Source organism: Mycteria americana, chromosome 3 (assembly GCF_035582795.1).
Source record: "Mycteria americana isolate JAX WOST 10 ecotype Jacksonville Zoo and Gardens chromosome 3, USCA_MyAme_1.0, whole genome shotgun sequence".
NCBI classification, from domain to species: Eukaryota; Metazoa; Chordata; class Aves; order Ciconiiformes; family Ciconiidae; genus Mycteria; species Mycteria americana.
This window is the reverse complement of record NC_134367.1, coordinates 79,105,096-79,118,318: the sequence shown is the minus strand read 5'-3', so window position 1 is coordinate 79,118,318 and position 13,223 is coordinate 79,105,096. Positions and strand designations below refer to the sequence as shown.

The 13,223-nt window shown below is 43.5% G+C and overlaps 1 protein-coding gene across 1 annotated transcript in view; it reads left to right on the top strand.

Annotated features, from left to right (window-relative positions):
- Positions 1-424: 424 nt before the first annotated feature.
- The window catches only part of PDE10A (phosphodiesterase 10A), a 195,208-nt gene continuing 182,409 nt past the window's right edge, over positions 425-13,223 (top strand). Inside the window, exon 1 of the mRNA XM_075499111.1 lies at positions 425-1,289. Coding sequence (XP_075355226.1) covers positions 440-1,289 — 850 coding nt within the window. The 5' untranslated portion in view covers positions 425-439. The remainder of the gene's footprint in view (positions 1,290-13,223) is intronic.

Here is a 13,223-nt window from a genome sequence, read left to right as displayed (position 1 = left end):
TTTTCTGGCGGCCGGGGCTGGTATTGGAAGCGGCACTGCAGTGATTTTATCTGCCTCTTTGCAGACGCGCACGCACATACGGGGCAATATTTGCCTCGCTCGAAGAAAATACAGATTGTTGCCGTTTTCTTGCCCTGAATGCGAGGTGGGAGCATGAGGAAAAGCGGACTTTGAAAGGGGATCGGAACCGCTTGGCGGTCAGTAGCGCCCTGTCCCCTCCGGCCTAAAGGGGGAACGGAAATGTGAGGATTTTATGAGGGCGGGGAGCCGGGGTGCGGAGGAAATACTGCCCGGGGGTTGCTGGAGGGAACGAAGCGCTCATCCGCGGTTGCCCCTCGTTTGGCTCCGTCCTTTTTCGGCTTCCCCTTTCGCTTTACTCCGGTACCTCTCCTAGTCGTCCTGCCTTAAACTACCGCGAAAGGGAGGGAAGAGCGGAAGCATGTCCAACCCGGAGAAGCGGATCTTATCCCGCCCCTCGGCCCCCCTGGCTGCAGCACCCGGGGAAAAGCCCGGCTCCGGCAGCCGCCCGCTCCACTCCCATGGCCAGAGCGGCGGAGGTGGAGGCAGCGGCGGGTCTCCTCCTCCTCCCCCCGCTCCTGGAGGCGGCTCGGCTGCCTGCAGCTCCCTCTTTCTCCTCCTAACAACCACCACCAGCAGCACCAGGAGCCGCGCTGCAGGGACAGCCTCCTCCGCCGCCTCCGCCAGCATCGTCCCCAGAGCGGCAGCGGCTCCTTTCCTCGCTCCAATCCCCTCCTTTTCCTCCGCTTCTCCATCTTCTTTTTACTTCTTGCCGCCGCCTCCTCGTTTCCCCTCCTCGTCTTCCTTTAACCTCACAAGTCTCCAAGGGAGGGAAGGAGGAGGAGAGGCAGCGAGAGCGGCAGGAGGAGGAGGAAGAGATGTTGGCGGAGCAGCAGCAGCAGCAGCTCACTTGATCGCCCATCCAGGCGGCAGCGGCAGGAGGAGACTCTTCTGTTCTTCCTTCATCCAGGGCTTGCTGCTCCGTTCCGCAGCCGGCGGCTCCCGGCAGCACCACTCCCGGCCCCTCCTCTCGCCAGCCGCCTCTCGCCCGTGGTCCTGCAATTCCCTCGGTGCTGCAGCAGCAGCAGCCCGCGGCGACGGGATCCGAGGAGGCGACGGCCCCGGCGGGAGCAGGACTCCTAGGCGGCAGCAGCGGCAGAGAGGCGCCTTCTTCTCCTTCTCGTCTCCCCTGCTCCTAGGGCCAGACATGGAAGATGGATCTAATTCTGCAAGCTGCTTTAGGAGGTTTACGGACTGTTTCTTGAACACAAGTAGGTACCGGAGCGCTGTGCCCGGCGGCGGGTCGCGCGTGTCTAGGGGGGAGGCGAAGGGCTGTGTCCGAGGCTGGGTGCATGCCCTGAGGAAGGGGCATTTCTTTGTGAGTGGGGGGGAGGCGAAGACACAAAGGGGCCGTCTACGTGGGGCGTGCGTGGACGCATGGAGGAGCGGCCGGGTGTGTATCGAGGATGCACGGACAAAGGGGATGCTCGATGTAACTGAGTGCTCTTTGTGGCAGCTGGCTGTTAACGCCGCGGGGATTTCGGCATCATTTCGGGATCAGACAACTCTACGTGTGTGTCTGTCAGCCTTTTGCTTGGTGCATGCCTGATTTGCTTAGGAATGATACAAGGGGGAATGGAGACTTTCACCCCTACTTACTTGGAGTAGCAATAAGGAAGCATTGTGGTGTCGGCAGCTGACAGAAAAGCGGCGGCGGAGGACCGAAAAGGGTGAAATGTATCGCTTCGTTCCGCATCCCCTGTCGGATCGGCCACACGCCTGCAAATTCCGTGGCTTCGAACCGGCTGTGGTACTGGCTGCCTTCTTCCCCCGGCCGTGGCTCGCTGCAAGGCGGGCGAGAAGCCGGAGAGGAAGCATGTGCTCCTTGCTGTGGGGGGCTGGCGCTGTAACGGGGATAGCGACCGGCTGCGGGGAGGGCGGAATAAAGGGGCATTGAGGCGCTCCATAAAGGGCGCTCCGCAGCGAGCCTCTTCCGCTGCCGGCGAAACCCTCGCCGGCTCCCACCGAGCCCGGGCGCGGGGCCGCGCTCGCCCCGTGTCGGGAGGCGGGAGCGGAGGGAGAGCAGCCGCCTGGCCTCTCGGTGCGGGGCTTGGCGAGTGCCCTCCCCGCGCTGGGCGGGGGAGCCCGGCGGCGGCGGGTGCCGCTGGCCGGCCCGAGCCGCCGAGGCGCGTTGTGAGAGGGGGGAGGAGGGTTTCGCATGGCAGAAACTCCCCGTTCATAGGGACGCGGCCCGGCTGCCCCTCGGGTGTCTCGCCCCGAGCCTGCCGCTGCCGCCTTCCCCTCTCCGAGGCGTTTCGCTGGTGCGCCGCGCCCCGCCGGCTGGGCGCCCCCGCCGCGGTGGCGGCCCCGGAGCGGCCGGGGCTTCGGGCTGAAACCTGCCGGGGTCGGGCTGCCCGTGTCCTCCCGCCAGCCCTCAGCTCCAGCGCCCCGCCGGGGAATGTGGTGGGGTTCACTTTGGTCATGGGATTAACGAATTTCCAAGCGGAGCATGTATCAGGGCTGAAATACATTTTTTTTTTTTTTTAATCAGAAACTTTTTTTTGCTCACCTAATGTTTTGATGCTTAAGGTGACTTCAATCAGCCGTGGTTGTTTGTTTATTTGGTTATTTTTTTCTTCTTTTTGTGACAATTCCTTAAATCATAGATTTATGCCTTAAAGTGTCCCTCAACTTGCATTTTAATCTGTTAGCATACTTTTATTAGCTGGCTTTTTGGATACAGGTGAACAGTACGTAGTTAACACATATCACGCATTTTGGGGGAATGTGAGAAGAACTATAGAGATATCAGCTGAAATCTCATTATTTGTCTTATTGCCTTACAGCTGTCTTTAGCACAATAGCCTGCAAGCATGGTAGTACTTGTTCTGTTCTACAGTAGAGGTGAATAACGATGACTATACACTTGCTGCATTGTCTTTTTAAAACTTTATTCAATAGTTGATTATGTTACAGAGCCACATACTTGTGTAGTTTTGAGGCCTGAAGGGAATCCTAAGCTCTTCCAGTTTTTATTTTCTCTGTGTTTGAGAGAGGTAGAATGCTGTCATGCATGTGGTACAACTCTGATGTTTTAAAGTAAGTGGTCTTGGGAGCAAGGGACAGAGCCAGGGAATATCCGTCATGTAGGGCAATTCTCTCCTATGCTAGACTGAGAAAAAGATGACACGGAAAACATCAGCTCTGTTCAAAACACCATTTTAAAAGCAGTGGTGAATTCAACTCAAGCTATTTTATGAACACTTGAACATAAGAAACCTGGTCATCTTTGACTGATTGTGACCTCTGACTGAAGATTTTCCTGCAGGCAGGAAAGGACCAGAATGGTTCTTTCCCCTGTGAGTTTACTGACATCTAAGAAGACATGCAGCCTCTCTCTCTGTGGAGACACTTTCCGTGGTCTGCAGCCTGTTCTCATGAAACTCTCAAGAACCTAAATGTCTGCTATCTCTACTCCTCTTTTGAATGTGATTGAAACTGGCCAGTGGGCTCAAAAGGTATTAGTGAGGTCAGACGGACAGACATCCATGTGCATGCGTATATACATATGCGTACACTTCCCTCCCTCCTCGAGTGATTGCATAAGTCTGATTTCCTTAGGAAACCCGGCTGAAAAAAGGAGTGGAGGGAAGTCAAACAAGATACTATTCAGTTCCAGTGCTGCTACTGCAAAGAGCACTTGTCCAACTGTTTGGAGTACTGTGCACAGTCCTGGTTACAGTGCAGCCGGAAGGCTATTATTGTTTTGAAGAGGATGAGATCATGCAGAATAATGAAGATAATGTGCTGTCTCTCATAGCTTTTGTTTCCTGAATTGTATTTTAGGTTCTAAATCATACATATATACATATATACACTGTTTGACTTTAAAGACAAAAAAAAGTCTAAATATTTTTACAGGGAAACTGAGGCGTTCTGTAGGGAAGAGAACTGAGATGAGCTCTTTTGGAAGGGAGATTTAAAAGTGACTTAACAGCATCCTCAAGCCTGGAAAACAATGAAATCGCTACAGATGTATTCTTTCTCCTCTGAGCTCTTTTGACTTGCGTGCTCTCCAGTCAGGATTTTGTTAGGAGGTTCTTGATATTATTAAAATTTTAGGTTCTGCAATACTCAGTTTGTGCCATATCTGGCTATTTTTGTTTTTAAGATTCCTAATAAAGTACTGGACTGGACTACAGAAGCTTATATGAACTTTGTGTGGTGTGTGCTGTTTTTCTTACCTGTTTAAAATCTGTAACTGGGTACATAACAGAGCGTTTTGAGAAACTTTTAGTGTCTAACATCCGGGATCAATTCTCCAGTGGCGTTCTACCATATTTAGGATACTGCAAGCTGCCAGGTATTCCAGGTTTCTGTGAAATGTCTTACCTTCAGGGGAGCATCCCATGTTCCTTCTACACTCAAGGTCTCTCAAGCTGCATATGTGTAGTATATTTCATCTGTGTCCCATACGTCTACTCACAGGTATGAGTATTTTGCAGTATGGGGGCTTTCTGCTTGTCAGAGTATTACCAGTATATTGATAGTTTATACAGAGTTACCGTTTATCTGGCTTTTTTTTTTTTTTTTTGGTGATGCAGCAAGTTTATCCTGCCCCTTCATCTGCCAGATGCTAAGACTTTCCGATTGAGTAGTACTCTAAGAAAGAGTAGATGTAGTAAGAACTATAGTTGTGGAAGAAAATAGCAATTGTTTAAATAAAGTTAAAAGTATTCCTGTTACCTGCACTAATGGGAAAGTTAGCCTTGGCTTGACTCTTCTTTTTTTCCTGGTCTGTCTATTCATTTCTTGCAATCAGGGTTTTGTAAGCCAAATGCTGATCTTCAGCAATGAATCCCATGTGTAAAGGTGGACAGGGTTTGGTTTTACAATTAAATCATCCTTAAAATTTAGATGCTGATGTAGAAAATGGAATTGTCTCTGGTTTTCACCCCAAGGCTCCTGGCTCCACATTAATCGAAAGCAAAATTGTCACTAAGCGGTGTATAGTTATGATGATAAGTGATGTCATTCAGCAGCTCCTATCAGGACTGATGTTTCATAATACCACATTTTGCATTAATGTATAGGAACGCCATGTATCCTGGTCTGAAGCACTGCCATTCTAGTTAGAGGGATAATGGACCGATACATGGGGCAGACAGCAAGGAATGGCATGGAAAGGCAATGGAAACCGTGCAGGCACAAGCAGTTAACGGTGAAGGAGGGCTTGTTTGTCCGAGTCAGGTATTTTTACAAACGGTTGTCTATAAAGCATGCAGTTTACATTTGAAATAACTAATCCTCTGTCCCTTTGACTCCTCAGCTCTGCTGCCCATGTTTGCCTGGTGGCTTGGGGGTACCTGGTGCTCATAGGCCTTGAGAAAGGAGGTAGTGCCTTCACTGTTAACTCAGTAAGCTTGCTCCTCGTGTAAAATGGACTGTGGAAGGTGTGATTATGCACAGTGGGATAGTGTAGGTGAGTTGGGAAATAGTTTCTTTTTGTCACTTGTGCGAGGAGGATGGCAGCTCATTTAAGAATCTAACACAAGGCTGGTGGCCCCAGTCACCCCGTTCGTGTCCTTCCTTTTGCCTGTGTTTAAGCCATACTTATCAGCTGGACATGGTGAAAACCTGAAGCCGTAAAGATGAGTTTTTATTTCAGCGTATACATGACTTAGTGACTTGATTTTGAAACAGTCATGTAAATGCTCATTTCCACTAATGATCTAGGGCATATACTTGGTTTACTTGCTTTTAAATCTTCTGTTGTACAGATCAGTACAACAGTACCTTATGTTCAGTTTTAAGATTTTGTGCTGTATTCTAATACAAATAGATTATACCTAACATTCTCTCAATATTCTCAAATCATGAACTTAGTTTTAGATTTGGAAAATAAGAATGAGAGTCTGTGTGTGTGTGTGTATTTATAACTTGGAAATGGCTTATGCAGCTTGTTGGTCGATGTTAACCGTGTCTGTGATTAAAATCGTATTTCAGTTTGGAGAGGCTAATATAAGCTAACTTTTTAATGCTACTTTAAAAAGTATTTTAGTTTCAAGTCATTATGTTTAATACTTTAAGATTCAATGTTTTTTACAATATTCTAGTTTTTGCACTTTTGGCACTATTATATTCTAAAAGAAAGCTAAGATCATAAGTTAAAGAAATATATATTAAAAAAAAGGCGCTTTTAAAAAAAATTTGTTTTTATACTCCCTCTGCTGGCTGTTTCAATCACAAATACCTGTACTTGGAACTTTGTTACTACATCTGCTCTTCCTTTACTATTTTATCAAATGAGCAGTAACGTGTATTGATTTCAGTCTGTATTTAAAAAACCAAAAAAAGTCTATAATTGTTAAATGAAGAACCACTGTTTGCAGGAATGGAAAATTTGACACCTGTTTTATGGAGCAATGTTTTCATTTTTGTTATACCTTGTATTGATTTGAACTCTAAAAACAATTGAATCTTTTGGTGCGCGGGTTACATCTTCACCACTAAATATCACAGAGATAACAATTCATATATTGTTCCAAAAGATTTAGTTATCTATTCTAATTATTGTAACAAATTTATTCCCCAGCTTTGAAGAACAGCTGTGGCAAAACCTAAATAAATGATATGTTTTGTTATGTTAAAAAAAATATTATCATTCATGAGTTTGACTTACATCTACATAATTAGCTACAAGGCTGCATTCAAAGTATTCTGCAGATGTAATGGATAATTTCTTAAGATACTGGTTTTAGTACGCTAGTATATGGTAGTGTTCATCCCAAATATTTATAGCACTCAAAAATTATAATTCTTAGGAACTTCAGAGGTTACGTACAAGGATTGCTGTGTATATTACTGAAATGAAGCCATTGCATTCCCCATGGGTGTCAGTTATGCTTAAAGTTGTTCAATATTTCTTGTTGATATTTCTGCTAAAGATCCAGACTTTGCTATGTAATGTGTCCTCACTTGTGCTGGTACTTGGCTTCCCACTGTCAGAGTTTGAAGAGTGCCACCTACTGATTGACAGCTCCTTGCAGTACTTTGTTCCTTTGCCATCTGAAGGCTCTCACAGCTCAGCCTCAGTTATCTTGTGGGATGTGACAAGTTGATGTGGTTGAATGCGGCAACTGTGTTGAATCAAGCTTCAGGTTTGACCTCTTCTATTAAGTCATGCAATTTTTTCTTTCTAATTTGTTTCAAGGTGAGGAAACAGCATTTTCATCCTGGGAGGTGGGCTTTCCCCAACCCCCTTGTCCCCTTTTTAAAAGCTTGTGAGAAAGCGGCATATTTCTGTGGTTTCATCATCACTTCTTGTCAAGCTGTCATAATTAGTGTGGGAGGAACCAGCCTGGCTGATGTTTATAGAAGACTTCGGCTTCTGCTGTGCCAGACAATGTATTGATGTGTTGCACACTCAAATGAGACAGTTCAAAAGGCAGGTAACAGACTCGCAATCGTGACTTTATTAACAAATGAACAGTCCAAAATGCTCATAATGTGTTTGATTTTGCAGGGGAGAAGGACAAGCTAGTTAACAAGTTCCAAATTTTTATGGTAAATGGATGAATTCATCTTAACTGTTAGTGCACACTGGGAATGCTTTATTTCAACTTAGAAGTATGCTAATTATGTTCTTAGGGAAAAAAACTTGGCTAGAGTATGAATTAGTTCCAAAAAGTGTATCATTTACATATTTACAAGGAACTCCTTTATTTTGGAGTTCTTTTTATATATCTTCTTCCCACTGATTTATCACCACAGGAAGCTTTCTTAATTCCCAGCTCCTAAGCACTTTGTCATAGGTGGTATTAAGAAGAAAAAATATTGTGTTTCCAAATTTCATATTCTTTTGAAAAATACATTGATAGCAAGTTTTTAGTCTGGGTGAGTGAGATTTTTAATAACAACATGCACATCATTAAGAGATGCCAAATCTTATGGCTCAATAAGACTAGAATTGGGGTCTCTGTATCACTTGAAGGCTTTCCAAAGTAGTTCTGGCTCACGAATACCAAAAGAGAAGGCTTTTGGATGTTACTCACTGCCTTTAGAGAACTCATACTCATTTTAGTGGTTTCTAATTAAAATAATAATGAAAAACCTCAATATAGAAGCAGCAGTAGTATTCTTACCTTCTTTGATGTTGGGACCCAAAGAAGAGATTGTCAGGATCTGAGACTAGTTAATCCACCTTCCGTCTGAAAACTGTGAAGATTTAATACTTTCATTAGCACTTATTGATCGGATTCCTTGTTTCTGCATTATCAACCAACTCCTGTGCAGCTGAGCTGTATGTATCTTAAAGTTTATTCAGCTGTTAATAATACCAACATTCTTCCTTCCTCTTGTCCTTCCACTTGCATCAAAAAGAAATTCTCTAATGTCAAGCCACAAATAGTTCCTAAAGGAAAGAAAACTTTTGCATCCGAAGCTCTAACAACTTTGTACAGAAACCTTGCATCTCTAATCCTTCTGATCCATACATACCCAAAATAGCAGATATTTCTAGCTGCTGACAAGCATTGCCATGTTTACCTTAATAATACTGTTTACTTTGCCTGTGGCGAAATTTCCTAATTGGCAGGAAAGATGCCACTTTCTTTGCCCTAGATATTTTAGTAGCATTTCTGCATCATTGGGGTGTTCTGCTGGTTCAGGGAATAAGATGCTTAGCCTGAATTATGGTGGCTAAGTGTGCATCGTGTTTATTCTTTTGTAGTTTTCCTCACTGCCTAATTTTTATTTCCTCATTGTACTTCTTCCATAGTGTCTTATTTGATTTACTTCCAAACTGGGTAAAGCTACTACCCTCTTTTCTGGTGGTCTTTGACATATTCTAAAAAAAACCCAACCCCCCCCCCCAAAAAACAACAAAAAAAGTTATGAAAAGTTACGTGCCTTAGTATTTCACTAATGATTTTTTTCCCCTAACACATAGCAGTTAAGTTTATGATAACTCATTCTTTTACTTGCACTGTTTTTTTGTGTTTATATTTTGGTTTTCTTTCATGCATATACAGATACCTTGGCAACTTCTCCAGAATGAATTTCTTCTTGGAATGTAGCTCTGTCGGCTGTGCTTTCTTTGCATGGCTTTCTCTTTCTTTCAGCTGTATCTGTATTTTCAGCTTAATATTATTTCCTTCTTGTCCACCCATCAGCTTATTTTAGCTGATGTTTCCTTCTTGATTGCTGAATTGTGTTGATTTTGTTTCTTCCTGCAGTGGGCCTGTGTCTTACCCTGTCCTTTTTACAGTGTTCTCATTTTCCCTACCTGCTTTGGTTGTGTGAAGGCACTATGCTGCTGTTACTCTTTTTCTGGTGTAGTTCACTTGGGCTGTATTGTCTATTTTTTTTTGGTAAGACTAAATTTTTCATGGCAGTTTGAAAACTCTTGCTATGTGTTCTGCCTTTGCAGTGACTCATTGTATTTCCTCATCGGCCACTGTCTGCCCAGCCCTAACTGTGATGTCAGTAGAGATTTTTTTTTTCCTTGCCTTTTTTTTTTGTGCAAACGTAGGACTGATGAAAGTTACTGTTTGATGTAACAGGAAACTGAACTCATCTGTTCTCAAAACAGGCGCTGCCTTAGCCAGTATGCTCACGTTTCATCATGCCAGTCTCCCGTGTCTCATGCTTGTGAGCAAATTGCTGTTGTGTGGATGTGTCTTACTCTTCCTGTTTCTTCAGACAGACTCCCAAGACACCTACCCTCGAGAAGCTGCTTTTTCATGAATCTTGAGTCTTAAATGTAGTTCTGTGGACTTCAGTTCATAATTATGAATGCAAGAGGGTCTTGGGATTAGCGGTGTCCTTTTGAGAAGTGCTTTCAAGAGGTCAGACTATGGTGACCTGCAGTCTCCAATGTTTATAGAACAGTGCATTCCCCTTACAACTTCTGCCTTAGCTCTTGTGGTGAAAGAGAGAACAAGATCATCTGCTGTGTTGTAGGAACTTTCATAGGCTGTGGGTAGGAATGTGCTTGTAGATTGCCTGTTTCTTTTAAACCTTTTTTGGACTTCTGTTGGAGCTATATCCAGTGCTTATACTTTTGAACTAAGCACAGAGAGGATGTGGGCTTGAGCTCTAGTCCTGTCCATTCTGCTTAATTTTTAGTGTGCTCCTTGGTCCAGTTTAGACAGATGCCTAACAGCCTGCATGTGTGTTGGGAGAAAGCAAAGGGGGACTGTTCGCAAAAGGCAGAGGGAATTGTACTAGTCTCTTCTGACCTTGTGTAAGGAGAAGAGTTTAGCTTTGTGGACACAGGCTGTGTCATGCCCCTTTACATTGTGGCTAGAGAGCAGGCTCTGGGCTGTTTTATTTACTTGTGCAGGGACATAGCCATATGGACCAGCAGAGGAATCTTTATACTGTTTGTGGCACTAGGGCAGACCTTGTTTCTACAGACCAAGTTCTCATGGTGAATGAACCGTGGGTTTTACAAAGCCCTGAATGAAAGATGCGTCCAGTGAATAAGGGACCATTGATGGAGGACATGGCTTGCTGCCTGACTCAGTGCAATTATTTAGCTTGTCTGTCTTTATTTCCTCAACTTGCTGCTTTGGAAGGCTTCTTAGAGGTTGTGGCTAAAACGCGTAAATGAATGTTCACAGGGGAACGAGAAGACATAAAGTTTGTCAATGGACAAGGATGAATGAAGTGTGTGTGGTGATAGCACGTATGTTATGTTAACGAAAAATGATGGAGGCTTTTCCATCTATGGCAGTAGTATTGAAGGTGTAGAAATCAGAAATAGAGAAAGGAGAAGAGTGGAATGGTAAGAGAAGTTTAACATTTTTATTGCTCAAAGGAATGCGATTGCAGCAGAAGAAAATGTTCATCCTTATAGGGAAAGCTATTTATAAACTTTGAGAGGTTTCTTTTTGGGTAGATGAAAGACTTGATATGTAAATATCTCCCAGCAAATCATCAAATTTTGAAGAAATCTTTTCACTGAAGTATAAGATTTCACTGAAGTGTAAGATTACGGGTTTTTTAAGTGTGAGGGTTATTTTTCTTTTTAATGTCACAAATGCTTTCTTTCTGCTTAACTATAATTTTTTTTCCTCTTTTTAGTAGCAACGTAAACTGTGCCTGGTGAATCTTATGTACTTTATGAATGTATTTACAGATAACCTTTTAATTTATTTCTTCACTTATTGTAGCTTAATGTTATCTTCACTGATTGGCCAACTGCTATTTGACGATCTCTTGTGTATGCCAGCTGGCCGTGTCTTTTACCATTATTTTACTAGGTCACTCTGAAAGTTTTACTGTTGTACCTTGTGTGTTTTTTCTTTCTTTTTTTTTTTTTTGAAAGCCTTATTTGTAATTTAATAACTTATCCACCTTGTTCCTGTTTTTTCTAACAGTTTATTAAAGCATAAATCAGGCTACATGTAGAGCGCATGCGCCTTCTCTGTCTCTTAACGTGAATCACCTTGGATGGCTCTAGCCATGGATATGTTGTGAGTATAGCTAACATCACTGTGGCTGGTTACTTTGCTGATGGTGACCTCTTACTTGTCTGTGACAAGACTTGATTCTTGTTTACAAGATGGTGTTGCAGTTGTTACCTTCTGATTTGCCTGCAAGGCTAATTTTTTGTTTGTTTTCGTTCATTCAGCTGTGTGTACCTTTTTTTTTTTTTAAGTATGTTGAACTACTCTCTTAGCACTTTGCAACATCTTAACAACTTGTGTTTGAATCAAAGCAACTAGCCGTTCTGCTGTGCCAAGAAACACTTTTTCCCAAGCACTTGTAAAAGGAGGTTTTTGTTTTTCTTGTTTGATAACAATTCTTTTGGTGTTTATGGAGCTGAAGGGGAGGAATGGTAAGGAAGTTGAAATCTGCTATATATATCAAAATTGAAAAGAGAACATGAGAACAGTTACATGGTTATATTGAACAATATTGGAATATTGAAATTCTTTTGCTAAAACATAAATTGGTAAGACTTAAACTTTGTTTAAATATAGAAATATCCTGTGCTAAAGTTCACTGTGGAACTTAAAACTGAGTTGTCAAACTGATTTGAAAGTCTATATAAAGACTTTTATATTGGCTGTTTTAGACCTCTCAGAGGTGAGCTCTGGCAGGTCTACTAGTGGCAGCTGAGATACCTAACCTATGCTTCACTGCTTGAAGTCACTACCAGCTCACCAGAGGTAGCAGCAGAAAGGCTCAAGCACATTGTCTGGCTTCCTAACCTGTGATGCATGCAGAGGTGAATGTCTGCAAATATATTGAGCTGTAGGCTGCTGTGATTGATGAAGAACTGCAGAAGTGACCTTGGGTCCTACTTGTGTGCTGGTAACCTCTAGAAGCAGGTTGCAAGAGGCTGTTAGGAGCAATGAGGACATAAACTGTTACACCTACTTGCTTCGTCCCCGTTCTGTCTGTTAATGCTGGAACATGTCTGACCCCAAAGCAAGCTGTTTCAGGGAACTGAGATGGTAGGTGCCCATCAACTCTCTCTGGTGTGGGGTAAGTTTTCTGCTGGTTAACTTCCTGAATAAGTTCACTGTGGAATCGGAGGATCACCAGTGTTGATGGGAAAACGAGTCACATTAGCATGTTGCTGGAAGCTATTGAGAGGATAACCCCTTTCATCAGCAGCTCATCTTAGCACTGTGCTTAGCATCTTAGCACCGTGCTTGATACAGCTACACCATAGTTTCATGGTCGCTTGAAGTTCACATAAACTAACCCTCCTGTTTAAAGAAATGGCCTAATTCTTCCTCCTTAAGGCTGCTCTTTCCTATACATGTGTGCTCCTTCCTTGTGCAGGCACATTCATATGGCCCCATGGTGATCTAGATCGAGGAGCTGCTTTCAGTTAGAACAGACCAGGATTAAAAAGGGAGAAGATGCATGCCTTAAAGGGTTCATAAACTTCTAAAGATAAGCTGGAAGTGCATGTTTAAAATGTGTTATTTAAGGTGGAAGTGTCCTTCAGAGATGGGGAAATAGCATGATTTATGTAATGTAGATTTTGCCATCTTGGAAGTCAGCTTTATGAAGGTCTCTACTACCATGCTCAATGTTGTTTTTGTTTTTGTTTTTTTTTTCCCCCACAGGGCTTTTGCTTTCCTTGCCCGGTACTTTACCCAGTCCAGAATGTGCATGCTGTTGCTGATAGAAGTGTTACTTGGTATCTTTTTTCTTGGCAAACCCTGAATACTTCTAATTCT